The 12,248-nt window shown below is 44.7% G+C and overlaps 1 protein-coding gene across 2 annotated transcripts in view; it reads right to left on the bottom strand.

The window, feature by feature from the left end:
• The window catches only part of SND1 (staphylococcal nuclease and tudor domain containing 1), a 475,051-nt gene extending 467,826 nt beyond the window's left edge, over positions 1-7,225 (bottom strand). Inside the window, exon 1 of one of the 2 annotated variants that reach the window (XM_036247541.1) lies at positions 6,957-7,225. In XM_036247541.1, coding sequence (XP_036103434.1) covers positions 6,957-7,034 — 78 coding nt within the window. In that variant the 5' untranslated portion in view covers positions 7,035-7,225. The remainder of the gene's footprint in view (positions 1-6,956) is intronic. The other variant, XM_036247542.1, reaches the window with a different exon arrangement.
• Between the last annotated feature and the right edge of the window lie 5,023 nt (positions 7,226-12,248).

The following is a 12,248-nucleotide window of genomic DNA, read 5'->3' as shown; positions in this document are numbered from 1 at the left end:
ACACGTAGCAATAAAATGCTAACAGAAGTATGAACACTGACAAGTTCTAGATGCTCTTTAACTCTCGTTGCGCCTGCTCTTGGCATTTATCTTCTCATCCAGGTCCCCTCCAATGGAAGACAGACACAGCTTTCCCCCTCTCCGAAAGTAGAGTGGTCCTGTGAAAACTTTCATAAGCCAAAACGAGGTCACAAGTGAAGAAGCGATTACCATTAATTTATGTGGAAAAATTTTGAATGTTCCCAGACCCAAAATTCAACACACGATGTCTTTATTTCGTTCACCATAATCAAAATGCTTAATTATATCCAGTTTTATGCTAAACATAACACCATTAAGAGCTCTTAGGCTTTTCTGATACTTTAGGACACATCTTGCTAAGGGATGCACAAAACAAGTTAAGATGAAATACAGATGCTCACAGACACAGTTCAAAGCTATGGAAGCTTCATGCTGAGATGCTGAGTGTGGTTTCTGGGAAAGGAGCCTGGCCACTGCCACACTTGCTGCTCAAGGTGCACAGTACCTCTATAAGGGCTCACTACACAACAAATGCTGAATGTTTTTTTACTTTTCACCTTTTTTCATAAAAGAGAAAATTCTCTTTGGATTGCTTTCAGTTATCAATAACAAATACTAACGTAGGTCTTTCATAAAAACTAAGGGGCAGCCCAGTGGCTCAGTGGTTGAGTGTCAACCCACGCACCAAGAGGTTGCTGGTTCGATTCCCGGTCAGGACACATGCCCAAGTTGTGGGCCAAGTCTCCAGTGGGGGGCATGCAGGAGGTAGTCAGCCAATCAATGTTCTCTCTCATTAATGTTTACATCTCTCTCCCCCTCTCCCTTCCTCTCTCTAAAAATCAATAAAGAAAAAAAAAAAAAGCTAAGTGGTAGAATATAAACTTCCAAAAACCAGGGGATACCTGTAGTGATTTTGGGAATATATAGGACTGGCAGATAGGAAGTCAAAAAACCTTAGTCTTGGCCCTGTAAGAAACATGAATATGAACAAGCGCAGGCATGTTTTATACCAGCCTGCCAGTGTTTACATTTATTCAGTGGATTTAGGGTCAGCTATTAATCTCACTAGGGTATCAGAACAATGACCATCTCTACTGCCTTTCTGCTTTTTATTACCCTCGAATACATATATTAACAACTCAGACTAAAACCATACCATTTATGTGGAACACTGAACTTGGAAGAAATTTAAGAGCTACTATAAAAACACTGAATATAATCATCAATGGTGACCCGAGTCTTTGCACTTGCTGTTCAGTCTGCCAGGAACACAATTCCTCTGTGGTTGGGTCTTTGATGTCTATGAGATCTCAGTGCAAATGCCTCTGAGAGATGCCCATGCTAAACACCCTACCTAAACAAGCCACCTCCCTACTCCCAACCACTCTGCCCCATTCCACCACCTGAAATCACTATTTTTATTACCATACTTATTTCTTATTTACTTGTTTATTGTTTGTCTCCTCCATGAATCATAAGGGAAGGATTCTGATCCTTTTTACTGCTATTTCTCCAATACCCAGAGACTGACACAGCAGATGATCAAAAAAATGTGTTCAAGAAAAAAAGAAAATATGACTGCTCATTAATCTATATAATTAGCTAGTACATGGCAGGAGCCACTATTAGCATAACTAGAGTCAGATAGCTTTCTTTTCATAGAGAAAAATTGACAGGAAGTCTTTAATATATAGTAAAAACTCAGTGCTCCTCTATTTATAATCTTGATTGAAAGTTACCATGTTTGTCCTGACCCATGTGGCTCAGTTGGTGGGGTATCCTTCCATGCACCAGAAGGTCACCAGCTTGATTTCCTGGTCAGGGCATGTACCCAGGTTGCAGGTTCAATCCCGTTGGGGTGGGTGCAGAAGGCAACCTATGGATGTTTCTTTCTCACATTAACACCCCCCCCCACCCCCCGCCTTCTCTCTCTCTCCAATCAATAAAAACAGCCCTGGCCTATTTGGCTCAAAGGTTAGAGCATTGACCCTGGTGGTGGTGGTGGTGGTGGTGGTGGTGGTGGTGGTGGTAGTGGTGTAACCAAAGGGTCTCTGGTTCGATTCCAGTACAGGGTACTCAAGGTCACGTGCCTGGGTTGCAGGTTTCCCCAGCCCACACCAGGGCTGTGTGGGAGGCAACCTATTGATGTGTCTGTTTCACATTAATGTTTCTGTTTCTTTCTTTCTCTCTCTCCAACTCCCTCCCTTCCACTCTAAAAAAAAAAAAAAATCAATAGAAAAATAAAATAAAAACATTTTTTTAAAAAATGTTTTTAATGAAAGTTACCATGTGTACCTGCTGGTAAGTGAACAATTTTAAGACTGTAGGGCCCAGACGGTGTGGCTCAGTGGTTAAGCGTTGACCCATGCACCAAGAGGTCGCCAGTTCAATTCCTGGTTGTAGGCCTGATCCCCAGTGGGGAGGCAGGCTGAACAGGCAGCCAATCGATGTTCTCCCTCATTGATGTTTCTCTCTCTCTCTTCCTCTCCCTTCCTCTCTCTCTAAAATCAATAAAGGGGAAAAAAAGACTGCAGGGAAAAGTCTTCCATCATATTCTACCTACTTCTTTGCAAATGGCTCTATAAAGTATTATTATTCAGCCACCATGTCCCTTTCAGTAGAATAAGGGTACTTTCAGTAGCTCAGGAAAGGTTTTGTTTTGTTTGCTTTTCTTTCACAGCCTTCACGAGGTAAGAGCACATAGGAAGGAGCACGCGAACACACAACTACTCTCTGTCCCCTTGACTCTGGAAAGACGCATACTTCTTAGTTTGGAAACCTAAGAAACACTTAGCTAAAATGATATAAATTATAGGTAGCATTTTCTACAGGTTGTAGGAAATTTCCTACTGGAGAAATTTCCACTAAGCTGCTCACCAGGAAGGCTGCATCCCACTTTACAACCACCTGGCAACACAATTCCTGTTGAAGGAGAAAATTACCGCCATCTCCTTCCTCTTTTAGTTGACCCTGTGCCATAGTCACCTAGTGAGAATCGTGGTTCTTACCATAAAACCAAAGTTGGCAGAGGGATTTCTTTCCCCTCTGGAGGCAGTTATATGAAGTAGGGTAAAATGAGAACTGGGATTTGGTAATGTCCTCCCCTCAGCCTTCCACACCATAAGCAAGATAAGATACAATGCTTCCATGGCTGCTTCTGATAAGCACAGGAAAGTCAAGAACTGTGGCCAACTCATTCTGCTGTTGCGAAAGCAGCCTGTGGGCTCCAGATTGAAAAGACATGCAAACATACCAAGTTAGATGGAAAAATTAGAATAAAAAGCCACAGAAAAGGGCTTTACCCCCCAAAACAAAAAGTAACTCAGGTCAGCACAAACAGGGAAAATAACCATCTCTATGTAGCTGCTAAATGATATGACTAAATTTTATATACTAAGTACCCCAAGACTTCTCCCAACATCATCTATTCAGCATGTGCTGACAGTCCTCTGTTGCAGCTAAATAATGTCTAGCAAATTATTCAAAGAAACCCAGAGTTAGAATCCTTCACGGTTTTGAGAAAGTAGTATCTGATTTGACAGGGACATTTACTTTTCCACGTTTTATTTTGTCTGCCCACACTGTTGCCAGTCTCATCCCAACTCAGAAAATATAAATCCACCTTCAGTTTTTCCATCATCCTTGCTGCCTTTTCAGTAACAGAAAAGCTCCAAAATGCTTGTGTGAATTTACTGCCCACGTCTTCCTTATACACATTCCAGAATCAACTCTGTTCCTTTGCTTCCACTCAAATAGCAAACACAGCCCCTACCATCACCATGATTTTAAAAAACTGGTCAAGCCCTGGCCAGTTTGGCACAGTGGTTAGAGCGTCCGCCTGCGGTCCGGAGAGACCCAGGTTCGGTTCCCGCTAAGGGCACGTACCTCGGTTGCAGTTTGTCCCCGGCCCTGGTCGGTCGTGCGGGTGGCAGCCACTCGATGTGTTCCTTTCATGTCGATGTTTCTCTCTCTCTCTCTGTTCCTCTCTCTCCCTCCCACTCTACCTGGGCAAAAAAAAGGAAAAATGTCCTCGGGTGAGGATAAAAAAAAAAAAGTAACACAGGACTGCCCAGCTGGAGTAACTCAGTTGGTTGAGCACCAAAGGATTGCCGGTTCAATTCCCAGTCAGTGCCATACCTGGATTACAGGTTCGATCCTTGGTCAGGGAACATATAAAAGGCAACCAATCTGTTTCTCTTTCTTTCTCTCTCTCACTCTCCTCTTTCTCTCCTTTTTCTCTCTAAGCATGTTCTCAGGTGAAGATTTTTTTTAAAAGTAACACAGGACTTACTAGGAGTACAAGGCAGAGACAAGAAAAACTTGCACCTTCCACAGTCCTATAACCTATTCTTTTGGCCGAAACAGGGGAAGGATTAACCCTCTTCACTGCAGCAACCTCAGGCCTAGATCTTTTCAGACCTTCAGCTCCACCTAAGTCCAGACAAATCCAGAGGACAAGCCCTGAAAGGCATGCCTCTGGTTAGTCAGTGTTCCAGATTCTGCCCCTTTCCCCCAAAACAGAGAAGCAGTGGTTAGAGTTTTCCTATTCATCAAATAACTTCCTTCTCTTTTTCCTTTCTTCCTTTGGAGAGTTCTTATGAAGCAGTTCCTAGTATCACTGGAAAAGATTACTCTCCAGGAAAATACAACTTTACTTAGGAAAAGAGCTTCACACAGAGCAATTTGCCAGTGGGTGATTTTTCATTCCAGACAAGGCTTCTAAGCCTGGCACAAGCTGCCTGTACCCTGTGTAGTTCACCAGGCTTCCCTCCCCTAATCTACGCCTGGAATTCACCCACCCATCCCCTGCAGTTTGGTCACAGAAAAATAGCAATATAAACTACTCAACCACTGCATTTTAAAAGCTTCCTCTGAGACTCAAACATGTCTTCCACACCACACTCCTGTGCACATAACAAACAGAATTACCAAATGAAGTCACTCACCACAATAGCAGCTCCGGGATAAGACAAGGAGTAACATCTAGTCTTTCCCCAGCTCAATTATAGTCAGCTTCACTTTCCTGCAATTTTGCGGCCATGCATTACTGGCCCCACCCTTATAAATTCATGCCCTGGAGTCAGAGGCATCATAGCACCATATTGAAGAACATGTGCTTTGGCAGACAGCCCTGGGTTCAAATCCCAGCTCTGCCTCTTATTAATAATAAAAAGTGCCTGCCCTTGGGTAAACTATTTTATTCTCTCTAAACCTCAGACTACACATCTGTAAAATGTAGCAAATAATCCTATCTACTTGTTAGGTATAATAAATGAAATAATGTAAACAAAATACTCAGCACAAGACATGACCCTTAATCAACAAGTGATTGCTGATATTCAATATCCATGGGGGTAATCTGTGAGCAGACATAGCCCTCATAGATTCCAGATGCCCTGGAAGCCTCCAGCACTGACAGAGCAAAAACAGGTTCAGCTTCATCACCCCACAAATGAGAAGGGCTTTAGCAAAGGATAAAAGTCGGAGAGATCCACTCAGTGCTGCCAATCCCACCACGAGACCATCAAGTCATGCTTTGCTTCTACGGGATAAAGGGAAAGATCAGTGCAAATGAAAAAGCTAATGAAAGAGGAGGCCCTTCAGGATAACCCCTTCATGGGTCAGGTCAATATTTCAACAAGGAGAAAATATGTGCACCTTGGAAAGTCCCTTCTCATTCAGTTTCTGACAAATTCTGACTCTCCATTTATGTACACATAAAAAGCAATATTGAAAACCCTAAGGATCTAAACTGGTGGCAGAATATTACCTAAGAAATGAACACAGGAGAATGAGAGAGAATGAAAAATCTTGAAATCTAATTTACACACACAAGCTGAAGAACCTTTTAATCCTATGAAAGACAATGAGCCAAGAAAACAGAATGTTTTTTAAACTTTCTACAACAGCAAAAGAAAAAAAAAAATGTGGAGATTTGGGGAAAAGTGTCAGAAAGGATACTTGCTGTTCCAAACGGAAAAGTCAGAATTTAATCTGAAACAAAATTCTGGTAACAACCAAGAAATGTCAGGTTCCATGATTTGAGAGGGTTGGGGGAAGGACAACAAAGGAGACAAGAGATAAAGGGAATTTATACTAAAATTAATGTAGAGCTGGAAGTAAATATTTTTAAATGAACTTTACAGAGTTTTGAATTCAAAATTCAAGAATGTAGGGAGTGCGGGGATATAAAATCAGGCATAATCTATACTGCTAGAGCTGTAGACTGAGAATCAGAACACTTGGGATCTAGTCCTGGCTCCAAACCAAACCACCATGTGACTTTAGGCAAGTCACCGTAAGGGGTGGGAGAACAGTAGTGATCGCTTAGATTCCTAACTGCATAACATTTTAAGGGTCAAAAGGAGAGGGGAGCACAAATATCAGGAACTCTCAGGACTACAGATTTGACACAAGAGGTGGAGAGGAAAAGAAAGGAAATGAGGGCCAGAGAGCAAGGAAATTTGAAGTAACTGAATGTTGGTGGAAACCGAAAAGCTTCAAGATGGCCAAGTACTCTTGGAGTTCCAGGGAAAAGCGGATGTCAGGATCTTAAAAAATTGCAAACTGCTCAGCAAATGTCAAAGTGGACAGAAAGATGGGAGGTTGGTAAGACAAATATCAACCAATTATCTCCGTTAAACCATCAATATTCGGCTTGTCCTGGTAAACAGCCAGGAGATCTGAGTGCCGCGACCACGGAAATCACAGTGACCCCAGATGCCAGGGTGTCCAGGAGACAAAATACCATGGGAAGTCCGTATTGGGTTCCTTCTAGAGAGGGGAGTCTGAAAAAGGGTGAAAAGTGAAGGGGTGGGGGCGGAGAAAAGGGGACCTGGGAGACTATGCAGCCTGGCGGGAGGGGAAGAGGAGCCAGCGCCAGGCTCCCGCCCAGAAACAGGAGGTGTTGTGGGTATCTGGGGCCCGGATCTCACCATCTTGACAATGCCCCGCTGCACGGTGGGGACCACGGGTCCCCCGGAGGAGCCGCTGCTCTGCGCGGAGGAGGCCATGTGTAGATATGGAAAGACAGCGAGTAAGGCGGAGAGCCGGCTTGGAGGTGTCAATGTGGGTGTCGGTATTGGTGAGTGGCCGCTGAGCGAGGAGCGGGCTGGCGGCGAGTTGCGGACGGTAGACTGGACGGACGCGCCAGAAGCTCACAGGAGCAGCAGCGGGACTGGGAGCGAAAAAGAAGACGCGATCTCCGCCGCCGCCGCCACACGTTCTACTCGCCGCGCAAGCGTACCAGAGCGCCACCGCCCTCCGGCCAATTAGCACCCAGAGGCTGCCGAACCTCAAGCCAATAGGCACCCTGTTCGCGAAGCCCCGCCCCTTAGTCCCAAAACGGGTGGCGAACTCCAGGAAGCGCTGAAAGAGCTGATTTGCGGTGACAGGCTAAATCTGGGGCGGGACTTCCGGGGCAGCTTAGTAGGTAGTGTCGGGAGGTGTAGTGAGAAGGAAGGGACACGTCAGCATCTGGCGGCGGGGCGCGGGGGGCCATGGGAGTCCGTGAGGTAGGGCCAGCCTCGCCCACCGGCCTGGCCCCGCCCATTGCGCCCCGCCCTGCGGGCCGCGGGGGAGCCCACGTGGACGCTAGCGTTCCTGGAGGGCGCATCTGGATTGGGGGGTGCGCACGGAGAACTGGGAGCCAAAGAGGCCAAATACTGGAGGGTTCTCATTAAAGGCTGTACACAGACTTCCGACATTTTACCTCATCTAAAAGTGTGCAGAGAACTTGGGAAGTCTGAGCATCGTGAAACCTTCCACACACGTTGGCCTTGACACGGAATGCGGCCGCGCTTCCTTCCTGGGGTCCGTGGTGTATCACGCTCGTACTTGTGTCGCGGGTGTCTAGCACTTGTAAGGCGCTCAATTAATGTTTGTTAATGGAAAGAACAGATCTTGTAGGGGTGACGTGTCTTTTACACTAAGGAGAATGGCCCTCGCCTTTCGGGCTCTTTCCAGCTACGCCGGTGAAGTCAGGAAAAGCCTCGCTACAGCCTCTCCCTGAGCCCGGGGGAGGCGGTCCCCTGGCCGAGGGTGTTGAACCCTACAAGCCTTCAACACCCATTCCCCTCCCCTCCTCTAGCCTTAGTATCTTTTGAATAAAGAGATTGCGGAGGGGTGGGGAGCCAGGGCATACAAATAATTAAATGAATGTTTAGGGACAACTAATATTCGTCGCGTGTCCACTATGTGGAGCCAAGGACCTTAGGAATTATGGCATTTAATATTAATCTTTAAAACCTGGCTCTGCACCGAGGACACCACTTATCTTGTAGTTCTTTTGAGAAGAGGCTGTTTGCTAATTTTCCCACACTTCACATGTTCCAGGGTCAGGTTCGGGGCCAGCATCTCCATAGCACAGTTCACAGTGTGGTAGCTGGTTCCCATCAGAGCAAGTGAGAGCACGAGAGGACAAGCAAGACAGGCTTTTATAAATCTAATCTCAAAAATGACATCCCATTGCTTTGCTATATTCTATTCATTAGAAGAGTCACTGAGTCCTGCCCACACTGAAGGAGAGGGGATTGTGCAAGGACACAAAAACCAGAAGCAGGATCATTGGTGATCATTTTATCACACATGGTTCTTTAAGTAGAATTCAAAGTCCCTGAACCTCTCTAGTCTTTTTTTATCTGTTCCCTTCTACAGGGAATTTATTCTGTTTACTCAGTCACTTTGATCTCCAACTCCTCTGGGTCTGGGTTGCTTGTTTGTTTGTTTAATTAAGGCTTTTTTTTTTTTTTTTTTCCTTTATTGATTTTAGAGAGGAAGGGAGAGGGAGAGAGAGATAGAAACACGGATGAGAGAGAACATCTACTGGCCGCCTCCTGCATGGCCACCACTGGGGATTGGGCTCACATATTGGGCATGTATCCTGACCCGGAATCCAATCAGCAACCTCTTGGTGCACTGGTCGGGGCTCATCCACTGAGCCACACCGGCTGGACTAATTAAGGCTTTTTAAAGAGCAGTTTTAGGTTCACAGCAATACAGTCGGCCCTCGTTTATCACGATTAATCAGTTCCAAACTCTGCCGCGATAAATGAATTTCCGCGAAGTAGGAGTCTTTATACAGTCCTCCCTGGCCACCTGAGCTTTGAGGGTTGTGGCTGCACTCTATGGTGATACTATACTGTATTTGAAAAAATCGCGATAGACTGAGGCTGCAACGGTCAGAAGCATAGTGGGAGGGATGACTGTATTGAGAGGAAGTTACAGAGATTTCCTCTTATTCTCCCTGCTCCTGCATAGCCTTTCCCATTATCACCCTCCCCAACCAGAGTGGTACATTTGTTACAATTGGTGAGCTTACATTGACACATAATCACCCAAAGTCCACAGTTTACATTAGGATCCACTCTTGGTGTTGTATATCCTCTGGATTTGTACAAATGTATAATGATATGTATCCGTCATTATGGTATCATACAGAGTATTTTCACCGCCCTAAAAATCATTGGTCCTGTTTAAAACCTATTTTCCTCTTAACTGCAACTCCTTTGGCTCCCACATTTCAAATAGTGATTAGGCCCCATACTTCTGATAATAAAAGCCATCATGAACTCCTTCCATTTCCCACCACCAAATCTAAAAACATATCTTCCTTCTCATTCCTCTCTTCTTCTCCCTTGTTACAAAGAAAAACTTCCTCCTACTGCTTATGTTAAACTCTCCGTGTTCTGGATCCACCGCCTCCACCTTCTCAAGGACTCTCTCAAGAGAGAATTCCCTCTCCTGTTTTTATAGCATCTCAGTTTATCCTGGGTTCTCATTAGCATTTAAATATCAAATTTCTTGCATAGTAAAAAGAAATCTTTCCTTTACTCCTCTGCAGATAGCTCTCCTCCTTCCACAAGCCCTCTTGGTGAAATTCTTTGTTTGTTGCCTCCACATCCTTAATCTTGCATTCAATCCTCATCTCACTGCACTCTAATGTTCTTACCAATTTACTGAAACTGTTCTCTCCAAGGGCATTAATGATCACCTTATGACTCCATTCAGTGGACACTTTTCACACTTCACTTTGCTGAGCTCTCCATAGTATTTAATACCATTTGCCCTTTGAAGAGTCTTTTTCCTTTCCACACTCCTTGTATTCCTCCCATCGCTCTAGCGGCTTCTCATCTCCATTGTGAATGACTCTTCTTTTAATATTGATGTTCCTCTGGGCTCTTCTCAAAGCATCTTCTTTTCTAATTTGAAACATTCTTTCAAGACATCTTATCCATTCCCTGCTGCATGCTAATGATTCCCAAATATGTGGAGCCTGTTAAAATCTCTCTTGAGCCCTGGCCGGTTTGGCTCAGCAGTTAGAGCGTCCACCTGCGGTCCGGAGAGGCCCGGGTTCGGTTCCCGCTAAGGGCATGTACCTCGGTTGCAGTTTGTCCCCGGCCCTGGTTGGTCGTGCGGGTGGCAGCCACTCGATGTGTCCCTTTCACATCGATGTTTCCCTCTCTCTCTCTTCCTCTCTCTCCCTCCCACTCTGTCTGTACAAAAAATGGAAAAATGTCCTCGGATGAGGATTAAAAAAAAAAAAAAAATCTCTCTTGAGTTCTAGATATATATATATCTCCAGTGATAATCTAGATATCTGCCTGTGGCTGTCACCTTGGAAATTCAAGTTCAACATGTCTCACAAGGAACTTTAATATCTTTCCTCCCCAAAGTGCTCTTCCCTAATATGTGTCTGAGCTCAAAAATGACACCCAAAGCTACCCAGTTGCAAGCCAGAAATCTGGAGATCATCAGTATGTCCTCTGCACCCTCCTCATTCCTCAGTTCTTAGTAAATCTCTGAAATCCATTAGATCTACAGCAGCACAGCTTCCTGACACCAGTGTCCCTTAGCTATACCCCATCCATTCTTCCTACTGCAGCCAAAGTGATATTTCTTTGAAAATATGTTTTTATTGATTTGGGGGGGTGGGGGGAGATAGGAAACATCAGTGCAAGAGAGAAACATTAATCAGCTGCCTCCTGCACATCCCCTACTGGAGATCAAGCATGCAACCCGAGCATGTGCCCTGACCAGGAATTGAACCGGGACCTCTCAGTCCATGGGACAACATTCAATCCACTGAGCCACACTGGTGGGGCCAAGTGATATTTCTAACATGCAGATCTGACCATGCCTCTCTACTCCCCAAATCCCTCCTGTGATTTCTCAACACCAGCTCTTTTCTCATAGCTCTGCCTCTCACCATACCTCTCACAGTCTGCACAGGCCAAGTGAACTTGGTCTTTCAAGGTGTGTATTGGTTTCATGATTTCAAACCCACTTGTTTGTGACTTCAGTAAAGTTGCTTATAATAATGATAAAGACAAAAAAAAATGTTGTTTTTAAAAGTAAAGCTGTTTTTTTTGTTTTGTTTTGTTTTATCCTCACCCGAGGACATTTTTTGATATTTTGTTCAGATAGAGTGAGAGGGAGAGAGAGAGAGAGAAACATCGACGTGAAAGTGACACATCAAGTGGTTGCCACCCACACGACCCAACCAGGGCTGGGGACAAACTGCAACCAAGGTACGTGCCCTTAGCGGGAACCGAACCCGGGTCTCTCCGGACCGCAGGCTGACGCTCTAACCGCTGAGCCAAACCGGCCAGGGCAAAAGTAAAGCTGTTTTAATGTAAGAATGAAGTAAGACATGCCAGGATGTCAGCAAAGACAGTGGTGATAAACCACTCAAAGCCCCCTTGAAGAAGATCAGCCAGCCTGCCTGTCAACACCGGTGTCTTTGTTCCCTAGCAATGTACTCTAGCAGCAGGGGACTTCTACCTTTGCTCTGGCAGCTGGAAATCAGCTCTGAATTGGATGTTCTCTCTCCTCATACAAAAAAGTATACTTTATTTGGACTTCATTCCTTAACTTCCCCTTGCCTGGAAAAACAGTGTGATTAATCTGTCATTTGTGTGAAGTAAGTTATTTCATTATTTGGCCTATTGAAAAATATATTATATATATTATTAGCTTATAAAATTATTACAATTCCCACAGCGAACATGTGCTAAATAAATTGCTGTAAAGACAAAAATCAGTCTCTGAATATAATTTTTGCTGCCTCCCTATCCCCACTTACTTCACCTGACTACTACTTCCTCATTCTTCAACTCCTCACTTAGAAATCAAAATGTCTCCCCTGGAAGGCATTGAGAATATCGCCTTCCCTCAAGGCAGATAAGTTATCTTTTCTCCTATTTTTGGTCTATCACAGCACTTACAGA

The sequence above is a fragment of the Molossus molossus genome, unplaced genomic scaffold, assembly GCF_014108415.1.
Source record: "Molossus molossus isolate mMolMol1 unplaced genomic scaffold, mMolMol1.p scaffold_m16_p_7, whole genome shotgun sequence".
Classification (NCBI taxonomy): Eukaryota; Metazoa; Chordata; class Mammalia; order Chiroptera; family Molossidae; genus Molossus; species Molossus molossus.
Note: the sequence above shows the minus strand (reverse complement) of the source record. Positions and strands in the feature narration are given on the sequence as shown.